Source organism: Dermacentor albipictus, chromosome 8 (genome assembly GCF_038994185.2).
Source record: "Dermacentor albipictus isolate Rhodes 1998 colony chromosome 8, USDA_Dalb.pri_finalv2, whole genome shotgun sequence".
Classification (NCBI taxonomy): Eukaryota; Metazoa; Arthropoda; class Arachnida; order Ixodida; family Ixodidae; genus Dermacentor; species Dermacentor albipictus.
Window position 1 is genome coordinate 112,850,915 of NC_091828.1, and position 13,627 is coordinate 112,864,541.

Sequence of the window (13,627 nt, forward strand, 5' to 3'; positions counted from 1 at the left end):
CGGGTGTACCCGTGTGACGGGTACATTTGGGCTGAGGTCACTATTATATCATGCGGTACAGAAAGGGTTAGGGAAAAAGTCTGCTGTGCTATTGTTTCACGTGTGGTGGTGTGTGGGTCTTCCTGAAGCATCTGGTGGGCTTCGTAAAGTTGTGTTCCTTTTTCTTTTTTTTCATGCACCAAGCGGTTGAATGCAAATTTATAGCTGTAAAGTAAAATTTTAATGACGGCAGTGTAGATTATAGTGTAAGTAAGGCATGGGATAGTGTCAGCCTGTGCAAGACGGGTAGTTGGATATTGCTGGGAGAGGCCTTGGTCCTGCAGCAGACATAAAATGGCTGTTGATGATGGATTTGTTGTTTCGGAATTCGCATTTAGTGGTTCACTCTGTCATAAATTTTAAGGAATGCCTACGCAAGTTTTTTTCATTTCAATTTTTTTTGTTCTGGCTTCCTTTTTTGTTTATCTGTAGGTGCACCAAGTGAGCTTGGGGCACGTGCTAAACCAGCAGGCGTACGTCCTCTTCTACATCCGGACACCACCGGAGTTGCAGGAGAACCACATTGTCAAGGTGAGCAGCGACACCTGGTAGTGCTATGCCGTCGAAAGCGGCTTGCCGCTTCTGAATCTCTCAACACTGAGACACATTGTATGACCGATGGGTTTTAAGGCTGACTTTAGCCTTGACGTTAGGCTTGAATTCAATCTGAATTAATCTTGGCCAAGTTTTTGAGCTTTCAGTGGTGTTTCTTCATAGTGACTTGTTAGTTGTGCTACGAGTTTTTTTTTTTTTTTTTTTTCTCGCAGCTCAGGCCATTTTGGTTCGGATGTCTGTACCGTGTTTACTCGACTGTAACGCAAGCTTTTTCGTAATTCTTGTAACTTGAATTCGGCCCAAACACATATTCTAAATATGAGGTTCTTAGGGTTATGTTGGCAACCTATACTTTTACGTCTCGTTCCTATCCGTAGACAAGTTCACCAAAGTGAAAACTTAAGTATTGTGTGAAACAACGCCATTTTCACTTCGCTTGTGACTGGTGTTGTGGTTATGGTGCTGCAGTGGTAACCTGCGGCCTTTCATGCTTCCACTCCGTTCATTTGCAATGTTATGGCGATGCAGCACATTTGGTATGATGCCCGCTTTAAGACAAGCAATTACGATGGTCGAGGAGCTGGGAAACTGAGACGACAGTGTATGTTGAAGTATGAATAAATTTGCATTCTTAGAAGGTAAACTCGGCAACAAAAAAAAAAATGGTTCGCGTTGGATTTTAGTGCACAAAATATTTTTTCTTTGATCCTATAGAAAACTGGATGCCTGTCAGATTCGGTTGCGTGCAAGAATTGAGTGAATTCGGTTGATTAGATTTATAGAAAACTGGGTGCCTGTCAGATTCGGTTGCGTGCAAGAATTGAGTGAATTCGGTTGATTAGATTACAAAGGAAAGGCCTTGGATGAGCGTCTGAGATTTTCGATGAAACATTTCCTGAACATGCACCAAGGGATATAAGAGTAATCCCGATTGGTGTTTCTCTTTTTTTTGCTTTTTCTGCTCCAACAGAAGTCCAACTCCGTGGCCACCTTGTGTAGCCGGAACGCCACCACTGAGCCACTGCGAAATGGCCAACTCTGTAAGTCTACTGCCGCTCCTTTATCCACCCGAAGTTGACATTCTGCTTTTGACATGTTTCTGTCTCAACATTACTCGTGGCATTCCGAGCTGCTCATGTAGGGTGACGTTACACTGAAACAGTGATACAGTTATAGCACGCTGCTGACGGGGTTCATTATTAGGTTCGATTGCCAGCCGTAGCATCAGTGTGCGAGTGTCCAAAATAGTTGGACTTTCTGCTGCTTGCACAAAGACGGAACTAGTCAAATGTGTGTTTGAAAGTCTCGCTCGGTTGGGACCGTGTTTTTGTCATGTTTTCTACGACCTGCATTGTGATGCTGTGTTTTATGCCTCCTGTAGTGTTGAGGTGTAAAAAAAAACAATAAAGCGGCTCGTGTAATCCAGGCCCAAGTTACAGTTTTATCACACCTTCACGGACAAATTTTTTAGTCTACTTTTGTTTTGCGTTATTTATTGACCAGCCATCTCAAACCCGTGTCCTGCGTGCTGCCCTTGAAACGTGTGTCTTGCGGTCTACCAGGCCCTACCAACTGCCTGAACCATATAACGTCGTCACAGAGGCACGTTTTAGCGCAATTTCGCGTGATCGGGATATAAATTGTGCAATCCCATTTGGCTCCTTTGAGCAACCTGCGAAAGGGAGCCCTTCTCATTGAGAAGTTTTATCCTTGCCTGGCTTGATTGCGATAGAAAATTCCCCGTGTTACTGAAGTCTTTCCGTCTTGACTTTGGACATTCTTTAGTGTGGCCTGCGTTGAGGCATGCACAATCTGAATGCTGCGTAAGTCAAAGCGCAAGGCTTGTGTGACTCTAATGGTTAAATAGTTAGCTCGATTGTGCCCAAATTTGAAGCGGATGTGACGTTTCACTGTGCATCCAGAGCAATGCAGTGTTTAGGTGCATTAGTTATCTCTTACGTCCAGAATAATGAGGAAGCAGAGACGGTGCCGATATTATTGGGATGGAATGAATGGTAGTACTTTCTGTCATCATGATGGCAAAACGCAGCACGTGTCATGGCTTTGCCCCGACAGTGAGCGACAATGCTTACTTTCTGTGACAGCAAAATAAATTTTGCTTTTGTCTGGAATCGGTGCGGACGATGCGTTCTGGACGTAAACAGACACGTAACGCACCTAAACATGATATTGGATTGCGCGCTGCAACTGTCACCTCTGTGTAGAATCTGGGCACAAATGAATTAGTGGTTCAGCCAGAAGGGTAGCGTAGAACTGCGACTGGGATCTGAGCAACATTCATCCCAATGTTCATGCTGCCCATTGCGCAATGAGTGTGTGAGACCCCTGGTATAGACTTGTGTAATAGCTACACCATTGAGTAAAAATTAGTACAGAATGAATTGATATTGTATTTATAGTGCACGTTTGCATCTCTCGCATCAACGCAAGGTCTTCCTTTGGTCCGAGCAATGAATCCAGCTTGGTGCTGTTTGATGCTGTGTCCACAGCCATTTACCGTTGGTGTAGTAGGTATCTATGTTGACCTGTGTCATGTGAATAAGCTGCCCCTAGACCTAGCGGCCCTGGATAGTCTTGTTATGTGGAGATGAAATGCGTGAGGAAGTTGCTTGCTATAGAGAGACTGCAATTTTAATGGCCACAACTCGTTCTCTGCGTAAAGTTTTGCAAGATATTGTGGCTAATACACTAGTCTGTTCAGTAATTAGCAGAAAATGCAAGTGCAAAAGCTTGTCCAGTGTTTCGAAGTTTTGTGTCGTTATAGTAGCACAGCTTGGGGAGGTTGTTGATGAGTATTGACTTATTGGTTCACTTATTGCGGACAATCAGTGGGACCTGATGACACCCACAAAGTATTTTTGTAAGGATTTGCTAATTGTCGTTTCCAGAGAAAATAAATGTTGTGTTTGTCAGCCTGTGTCGGAAGAGCTCTGTTTTGCCAAGCTTTTGCACCGTTTTAGAAGTGTTCTTTACCGATGCAAACTTTGTAGATGTGCAGTGTTTTGGGGTTGCGTGCAAGAGTGCGGGGGTAAAAAGTGTGGGAAAAAATTTTGAGTTGCGTAGTGTCGTGCTGTGTTCGGTGAGGCAGCTGTGTGAGGAGGTGGCGGGGGTTGCGTGTGCCGTGCGGGCGAGTGGTTCTTGATGCCGAGGTCGTTGGCTCGTTGCAGCCGTGGCCACGGAGAGGAGCACCCCGCAGAGGCCGAAGCAGCCCCCGCCCAGGTCTCCCTCATCGCCTGCGGCCGTATCCGTGTCCGGAGCCACCGCTGCAGCCACTTCGTCATCGTCGTCCCTGCCTATCACGGCCCACCCATCACCCCACAGGACGGCAGCTCCGTCATCCTCAACCTCAATGCCGCTTCCTGCTAATCGTCCGAAGATCACCTTTGGAATCGGCCCATCGTCTTCGTCTACTGCAGCGTCTTCCTCTCCGTCAACGTCGCAGCGAAGTGTTGGGCCGCCGAAACTTCCTGCATCAGTGATACTTGCGAAGCCCGCGGAAAAGCCAGTTGAGAGGCCCGTGGATAAGCCGCTCGCCCCGCTGGCACTGGGTGACATGAGCCTGGTTCCCTATGCGGGAGACTCGTCAGATGCCTCGGACAGCGACAGGACCGACGGGACCGTCGATCGGCGGAAATGTCCGATGCCACAGACGCATGCTCCGGAGACCCCCAGGGCCAAGGGTTCATCGACGTGGCAGGTATCGGATGTTAACCTCCTCTCTCCAGCCGTCTCGGTGGAGTCGAGCACGACGAGCGTCAACTCCACGACGGACTGGAACGTGACGGACAAGGAGCGGCCCTACGAGGCGCGCAAGCCGGTCGCCGAGGAGTTTCCGGGCTGGACCGTGGAGCCGTCGTCGTCGGCAGCCGCCGCACCTGAGGCAGGGGAGACGTCATCGCTGCCAGGGAGTTCGAGGGACAAGGGTTCGAAGCGTGTCGAAGAGGGAGAGCCAGGGAAGCCGGCCGCTGCCGCGGGGGTCAACGCTGCCGAGGACAAAGAACAGCAGTTGCGGCCCTTTCTTGGCGACGGACGCGTTGGCGTCGTCGATACCCCCGAGACTCAACCTTCTGGTGACAGTGCGCGAGGCGGTGACGCGCTGTCTCCAGCGAGTGAACTTGCCGCGGGTGACGATGGTGCGGCGGCGACAGTCAACGAGCCCCCAGTGCGGCCTGTTGTGCCTCCGCCGAACTCGACGACGCCGGCTCCCGTCGCCAACGGATGTGTGAGGGCAGTGGCGGCCGACACGGACGACAGCAGTGATTCGCATGAGTGGGTTGAACGGACAAAGGAAACATTAGCCGCCGAACGGCGCCACTCGGCAAGCAGCAAAGGTAATGAATCGGGTGGCATTTTGCTGCTGGGAAGTGTGGGCACGATTTGCAGCGATTCACAATGTTTATAGGGTGCACACAGCATAGATGATGTTTCATTCCCACTGGAAACTGACGGGTCCTGAAAAGTATGTGTAGAACAGAAACCTTTTGTTGATGCCCCCTTTCATTTTTTTAGGTCCTGCATGCTTCCCCGACACTTAAGCAGTGAGAGTGCGGAGCGGTTGTGTAGTGCGTAGATGGTGGAAAGTGGGAGCAGTTGCATAGCGCGACACCACCGAAATCACCAGAGCCCTCTTGCATAACTACCGCCTGCGATTTGTCATTGCCACGGCATTGGTCCTGTTATTGTGGTGTTGTCTACGATTCACCACTGCCGTGGCGATCGCCTCGTCATGCCACTCGTTGTCGCAAGTGGTAGCTACCAAAACAGTGGCCAGTGAGGGAAATGCCCTCGTGTAAGAAGAGTCAGGAGCACGCGGGCTTGGGTTTTCCTCGTGCCTTGCAGTCTTGGTGGGAGGTCAGCTGCGGTCAGCTCTGCTTGCATACTGAACCGTGGCAGCGAAGGTTATTGCACAACGTGCTTGTCGTTTTAAAAAGCCAGTGACTGACTAAATGCCCCATCAGCACCGGCTGGATCGTTGGGTGCCCAAGCTAGAGCACTTCTTGTTGCACAAGCTGCTTACTGATATGAAACTGCTATTGGCAGGGTCGCCTCGTCTCTGGGTGCACACTCTAGGGTGGGGTGAGGCGTGGAGTTCCCTGTGAAAAACTGCTAGAGGGCAACTCCGGTGCTGCGACCCCTCGGCTAACATGGGAACAGTGAGTGTAGTACATGGATTTGTCTGACCCTGGCCCTCGTGGCATTATTTCTTATGCTGATCAGCTTTCTAAATTTCCAAGCAGTTGTGGTTTTCCGAGTGCGCGAGGAGGTAAGTTTCTGCACGCCTGCCTGCACAATTGTTGTGAATGGTTGCATTTACGACGCAATATCTTGTTGAAGATGAAGAATTTGCGAAGTCGCGAAGCCGTCAGGGAGTCGGGAGGATGGAGTTCAGGCGAATCCTTGTACTGCCAGCCATCATTCCTGCACCAGCTGAATGCCACTGCTTGTCTCCCGTAGACACTGGTGGCGATGTTTCCTCTAGCAATTTTTATGGGAAACTCATTCCTTAGTGCAGGGCGCCATTTTGTCACCCTGGAACCTCTAGGTTATTTCTAGAGTTTCTCTGTTGTGAATGGCAGAATGTACTTAGTGGCATAAAGTGAGGCGATCTATTGTATTCAAGCTAGACTCGTGCATTTCCTGTGGTTGGGTTAGTTGGGATGAACAAGGTAAAGGCAGGAAGAGGTGAATCACTTGTGTGAGTGTACAGAGGGTTTGTAGTTTTATAGTATATTTACGATCCAACTTGTCTGCATACTATGCACATTTGTGGAAGCAGGACCTTTGCATTGAAATGTTTTGATTGCAGAACCTCCTTTCCGGCATTTCCTTTTTCCTGCCATAATGGGAGACCTACTTTTCCACCAGTGTCATGTGTTAATTTATTTCTTTATACAGTTCATTACTGCCAGAATCGAGCACTTGGTGTAGGGGCTGGTAAAAAAGTGAAGGCAATTGGAGGGAAGGAATCCATACAGGCTACAACCCCTGAAAGCAGGCTATCTGATTGTGGACATTGGGGAGAACCTGCGCCTAGACCTCTCCTATCACTGCAACAGTCATCAATGCTGCTTGTTTCATCGTGGCTGAAAAGGAGATAATATTCACTCGTATGTGTAGGACGGGCCTGTGAATTTGTTTTCCTTTTATAACGCTGTGTTCTTATTGAGTGTACAGCATTTTCTTTTCCCAATACTTTTCGTCCACCTTGCAAACTTCTGCAAAATTTATTTGATTTCTTCGTGGCTTCTCGCATGGAGTCTCACACGAGTCGAAGACGTTGAGCATAAAGCAGCAGCAGCTGAACTGGTACAATTGGCATCAAAAGTTTATGGATTGCAGGATCTGCAAAAATGTTGTATTTCTTATCAGTTAGTGACTGTAGACAGTAAGCAGTACAACACTACGGTGTTCACATTCACTAGTGTAAAGCTGGAATTCTGCGTAACAAAATTTTTAAAAATTTTATTTTTTTCTCCGAATTCTGTGGTTTATTCATGATGAAGCTAGATGCACATAAAAGTCACAATGCTTGAGGAGCACATGCACATTGCTTTACAAGTTGGCGTGCAATGGATAAGACTGTGGCACTTATTTATGTATATGTGTCAGGGGTGTGCAAATATTAAATACCTCTGAATAATGAATTGAATAATGTGCTGTTCGACTCTGCCGTTGAAGCACGCTACTTTGCTCAAGGAGTCCAACATTTTTCTTCAAACACTTTCACAACAGCCCTGGGTATCTGAGCAAACTGCTAATTAGTATATAATGCTCCATTTCTGCTTTTAATATTGGCTCATAATGTGCTTTGCAATTAAAGTTTCTAACATTGTAAGTATACCAAATTGCAAACATCGTTAACTTCCCTTCGAAAACTGTTCAAAAATTATCCACTATCAGATTGCATTCCGTATTCGTATTTGATTCGCTCTCAAAAGTTGCTAATTGCACACCCCCGATACACATGCATTGATGGGGTGGTTTTTGTGAAGCACTCATGTTGCCGACATACACTGTTACTGCCTGGCGTTTTATTTGCTCTCGAAGTTTCAACGAGCTCGGAAATCCTGGAATGCTCGGATATCTGCCACTTCCTCCTCTTGATGGAGGAGTGATGCCCTGCGGAGGTGTGGCCAAGCTCTGTGCTGGTTTGGCCGCGCCTTTTGAGATTTCTTGCGCGCCATGATGTAACTCGCCGTAACGAACTGCCTCATCTCACGCAGCCACAGTTCACCAGTGGGATGCGCGGCCAAACATGAACGGCGCCAAGGATGGTTCGTCGTCGTCGTACTGGAACGGCAGCAATGGCGTCAAGAAGCAGACCGACATCGTTGGCTACCTCCAGAATAACGGCTCCCGGCAGTACGGCTTCGCTGTGAACGGCTGGGGGCGTGGCTCGGGAGGTGGCTACCACAACAGCTACGGCAACGACCGCGGTGGCGGCAACTTCTACCGGGACAAGCGGAAATACTACGACGACTACGATAGCTACGACGACGAGTATGACAAGGGCAAGGTGCGTGGTGTTTTCTCAAGTAACGTAGTGTTGGTGTTGCCTTCCTTTTAAAAAAGTATGAGACAAGTGGTAGATCTGATGTAGAGGGTGTGTTTTGCTGACAGTTGCATCTGTCAGGCTTCTGACAGGTTTCTTTAGTAGTGTGTTCCAGAATTTGAATGAGCAGTCCTTACAGGACATGAAAAACAGAAGAACTGAAGTACAATTTAAACATACATATAGGTACAAGTCAGTAAAAATAACAAGCATATTGTGTACACTCAAACTAGTTCAAACAAGAAATCTGAACACATACAAAAGGTGGAATGCACACATGACACATGGCATGGCATGTATCTTCCGGTTTGCTCTTGATTACCGTATTTACTCGCATAATGATCGCACTTTTTTGTCAGAAAAAATTGACCCAAATTCAGGGGTGCGATCATTACGCGGGTTAAATTTCCTGCGGTAAATAATTTTTTTTTTCGTCCCGCGTTTGCTGCGGGATGCGGGTGCGGGACACCAAAACAAAAATGGCGGCCGGCGGAGCAAGCCGAACGCGCCGAACGCGATCTTTTTTTTTCTTCTCGTGAGTACATTACGTGCATTGAAACAGTTTATTCCGTGTCAGTGATGAATAATATCATTAATATCGGCAAGTTTGCGGCAATAACGTAGCCATGTCCACTTTGAGGGGACAGAAACAGATGGGCGCGCTTAGGTGCCAGTGACAGAAACCCATGGGCGGCGTGCTGCGGAAACTGCGGCACCTGTTTTCACTACTATCCTAACACGGCACGTTTCCGCTAAGGGTGGGCGAATATCTTAGCTGTGTTAGAAGCGTTGGCGTATGAACAGGGTACACTTTTAACGTATCAGTGTAAACATGGCTACTATCATTGCCGCGCGCGATTTGTTGCGTGCTCACGAGTGCAGATGAAAAGAATCGAAAGGCGCCTTTTTTGTTTTTGTTGACTACAACCATTATAAAGCCTACTCATAATATAGGCCAGTTTGGTTGTGCGGAAAGTGATGAAAGTAATGAAATGAGGCATCTACTTAAGCATGTTTGGTGCGTGCAGACGAGTCGTTCGCATAGCATTCGACCGATGGTAAGCGCGATCATTATTAGCTAGACTTGGCACAGGACATATCGCTGCGGCAAGTTCAGGGTGCGATCATTATACGGGAAATAAAAAAAATCGAATTTTGACGACAAAATTCAGGGGTGCGATCATTACGCGAGTGCGATCATTATGCGAGTAAATACGGTATTCCATACTGTAGGTATGCAGCAGGTAGCTGTTTGTGCGAGCCCGAGGTTGCATTGGTATCATTGGTTGCATTGGATCGATGGATCGATTGGCATTAATATGCCCCCAAAAAACAGTAGAGACAACTTGAGATGTGGCAATGAAGGGTTCCAGAATAATTTAGACTATTGAGGGTTCTTTAGCACGCACCCAAATATTTGTGCCCTCGTGTTTTTCATTCCAACTTCCATTGTAGCTTGGTCAGTGTTGCTAAGAACTATCTGGAACCTCAAGGGCAGCCTTAGAACACAGTAGCCCCCTAAGCTACGGCTGCGAATGTAAGTTGTCAAGACTTAGCTCAAATTTTTCTCGTCGAATAAGTGCCGTGGTCTGATTTAGTGCCACGAGTCACTCCATTTCCTTCAGACAAAGGAAAATGTAGTCGCATTGCACTAAGTATGGAGCTACTATGACAGCGATCCAGCAATATCTGTCGGCCTAGCTATGACTTCGTCGTTTTGCTATAAATGCTGCTTGACCTTCGATAGCTGGTGCGTCATTGTATGCAGCAGGACTTGCATGTTTACTTTATCAGCATCACTTGCGGGAAAAAAAAAATGGCGTCATGTAGGTGATCTGCTTTGTACTGCAGGCTACATTTCCTTGGCAACCATTCTATTACTATTGCTGACCATCAAAGACCTCCCTCTATGCGTTGCATGACCTGCCCAACTCCACTTCATAGTCTCAGCATACCTCCTCTTTAATCTCACGTTACTGTCTTTCTATCTCTTAAAGCCCAAACCTGTTGATTCTTTTTCCCTCACCAATTGTGCAGTCCTTTTTTTCAAGTTTATTGGCTATTTTATTGTGTTTTGGCCCCAACTACTGCTATGACCTGTGTTGTACACACACTCCACGATAATGAAAAGCAACACTTCATCAGGGTGCAAATAGCAATTCTTGCAAACATGCAAGTGAGACCTATTATGCTGCTCTCCTGTTGAATCCTCCTCATGAAACGTTTCCTTGTCGCACGCACACACACAAAAAAAAGCTACAGGCTTCGAACACAAATACGGTGTTCCCTTTCATACTAGCAGAGAGAATCTTATGTAGCTTCTTGTTTCTAACTCTCGCACTTTGCTCTCGCTCCTTTCAGCAAAAACGCAAGAGTAATGGCTTCAACCTGCACTCGGGGTCGCACTACCGCAACGGCTCGAACCCTTTCCAGCAGGCGCATAACTTCAGGAACCAGCAGGGCGGTGGCCACCGGTTCCACCAACAGGTTAGTCGTAGTTTTCCCACCAAGCAAACGAACCACCATTGTATCCTTACCAATAAGGGCGCGACTGTGAGACGCCTTTCGGCCATAATTTTGCCATGGCGTCTGCTTGTTCACAAGACTATAAGCGTTTTATACTTTTTGGGGGTGTTACAAGATGTAGAGGATGTGTTCACACCCTTTTGTTCAGTAAGTCATCTTTATTGGCTTCTAAACTCTAAGGAACTGTTGTACCTTTGGGGGCTTACCTTGTCCACAAACAATAATCATCTATCTTGTGTGCCTTTCTATAACGCTGCATGCCCGGTAATTCCTGGTCACTAATTACATGCACGGTTATCAGCGTGACATGTCGTTCTTGACAGTAAAGTAACGAGCGTGAAGTTTTCCAGATAGAAATACAAGCAAGACTGGCAAAAGGGACAAGGTGTGCCCAAAACGGTGCAAACGTTTTTTAGAATGTAGGAACAACCACACAGTTACAATGCAGCCTTTCAGTGTATAGTTGTCCCATAACAATAATTATCATCTTCCTTGCTTGCGTGTCCTTTCTTGAAGACGCTGTCTGCTTGCCTGTCTGGAATGCTATGTCACGCACATAATGAGCATGTCATTCGCAAATTGGAAATACTGGGCTCGCAGCGTTAAAGAAAGGAAGTGCAGGCAAGACAGATGACGATTATCGTTGTGGGACAAGGTGTGCCCCAATGGTTGCAAACATTTTTAAGAGTGTATAATTACAGGATGCAAAGGTTGTTTACTCCCTTTCATTACGAGGAGTAAATTTTGTCGATCTTGCATGCGGGTCATGCAGTGACAATTACATCTGCAGGGTGTTTACATCAATGTACCTTGTGAAAACAGCTGCTAGTTCAAATGAAAGCCTGTGTGGCCTCCTTTTCAAAAGTAAATCCAAAATTATCAGTTTTGTGAAGCATATTTTTGTTTGCAGATGGCTCGAAAGATGTGTTCTGGCAGCAAGAAATGCCAAATAGTACACTCGCCGTCGCCGACCGATTTCTCGGGCACATGCTTTGTTTTCGGACCTGCGCAATCGTTTGGACTTCCCTGCATGGCACCACCGTTCACCTCTAGAACCAATGTGCAGCGGCAACGAAAACCAATAGCAACCACGTTTTTCACACGCGCACGCACGCAGTGTCCAGTTTTTCACACTCCTTAGGGACTGCAAGAACATCCACAAAAAACAAATGCACGCCTTTAACTGCCCTCAAGGCTCACCTTGCCACATCTGAAACAGCTTTAAAGACCTGCCAGTTTAATTGTTGGCCATCTCAGTGCTTGTACTGTGGCAGGAGATGGTGGTTGTGCGCATGTAATAATTAAGGAACACATTTCATGTAATAATTAAGGAACACATTTTATGTCCTGTGACAGCGGCCTCTTTGCATTATCAATATGCTTCACCGCAATACAGTGCAAATGCTTGACTGCTTAACACAGCTGTACTGTGGCGAAACTGACTGTTGGGAACCTGCATTATGCTATGCTTTAGGTGCCTTGGTGCTGGTACTGTGACAGGAGACAAAGGGTACTTAGTTAACATATGTACATAGCGAACTCAGTTAATGTCCCCCGACAGTGGCCCCTTTGCTCTCTTAATGTGTTTCACTGCAATACAGTGTGCATGCTTTACCGCACAATTCTGCTGTACTGCGGCGAAGCTGACTTTCGGTAACTAGTGTTACGCAATGTTTCAGGCTCTTGCTGTGCTTTCCACGCCATCAGCAAGCCTGACAAAGGCAGAATCGGCGTAATTGCCGACAGTGGGTAATCCTTGAAATGAGAAATGCGGCACTGAACTGCGGGAAGCTTGATGGCAAACATTGAAGCACCTTGCCTAACGATAACACTAAACCAACTACTATGGATGCCCGCAGATCGGCATGCAGGAGTGCTGGTTCGAGGCTCTGAGATAATAAAAATAGCGGCAGTGGTGGCTTCAATTACAGCCGACTGCCGGCAATTAGACCCTGCCGGGACTAACAAAATTTATCAAAATTATCTGGCAGGTTGAGTTAAACAAAATGCAGGAAAAACTTTAAAACACACTACAGATTTGTTGGGCAGCATTTGCCCGATTCTAGCACACCCCAAATCAAATGTGCACCTGCTTCCTATGCGCTCAGAGTGGAAAACTAACGTAGAGATTACATGTAAGTTTCGAAACAAAGTAGACATCTAACACGTACACACTTTCTAAGCAAGAAAGATGAGCAAGGGTCCAGTGTACAGTGGCGGCAGGTTTCCTAAAGTTAGCTTTGCCGCAATATATGATATGTTATGTGGTAAAGCATACAAACGCTGTGTAGGTGGTTTTGGTTTTGGGTCTTATTGCGCTATGCAGTCAATTCTCGGTCCAATTATCTTGAATAAAAAAGGCGCCCCGCACCACTTGCAAGACAGCTGTTAAGCCTCGACGGTTTATTTAGCAGGTCGCGCGCTGAGATTGATGACACTGGTCATGATGGTGAATATATACAGATGAAGAAGATGAAGGGGTAATATGATGCCCACAATATGTTAAAATCTGATAAATACTGTAATCAGACAGTGTGAGCTACAGTTATTGCTGAAAAACGTTCCCAAGGCAGGCCCAAAATGGGAATTTTTGACAAGAGGTTAGGTTAGGTCCCCTAAGCTCCACCGAGACGGATGCCGCTGCTAAAGGGGTCGTTATTGGGGTCACAATAGGGCTGAAGTGCTGACTGGTCACGTTCAAATTATCCAGCCAAGGTCAATTTTATGATTGAGTCGGCACAAGTTTGGGTCCATAGATATGCATGGTCTCTTGCCGGAACCTTCACTCTTGACCGAGTTAACCAAAATCGAACTAACCGGAGTTGAAATGACGGAAGTCTGCTGTAATGCCCTTTCGGAACTGCGATCATGGCAAAACGTCTGAAAAAAAAAAAAAAAACTGGACGGCGAAGGGTCTTGGTGTGCTGAGTTTCA

The 13,627-nt window shown here is 46.8% G+C and overlaps 1 protein-coding gene across 4 annotated transcripts in view; it reads left to right on the top strand.

The window, feature by feature from the left end:
- The window catches only part of LOC139049047 (uncharacterized), a 35,286-nt gene that overhangs the window by 14,137 nt on the left and 7,522 nt on the right, over positions 1 to 13,627 (top strand). For 3 of the 4 annotated variants that reach the window (XR_011508080.1, XM_070524163.1, XM_070524162.1), the window contains exons 12-16: positions 472 to 570; positions 1,565 to 1,634; positions 3,783 to 4,946; positions 7,839 to 8,131; positions 10,529 to 10,654. Coding sequence is in view for 3 of the 4 variants with exons in the window: in XM_070524163.1 (XP_070380264.1) it covers positions 472 to 570; positions 1,565 to 1,634; positions 3,783 to 4,946; positions 7,839 to 8,131; positions 10,529 to 10,654 (1,752 nt within the window). In the remaining variant the exon portion in view is untranslated. The remainder of the gene's footprint in view (positions 1 to 471; positions 571 to 1,564; positions 1,635 to 3,782; positions 4,947 to 7,838; positions 8,132 to 10,528; positions 10,655 to 13,627) is intronic. The other variant, XM_070524164.1, reaches the window with a different exon arrangement.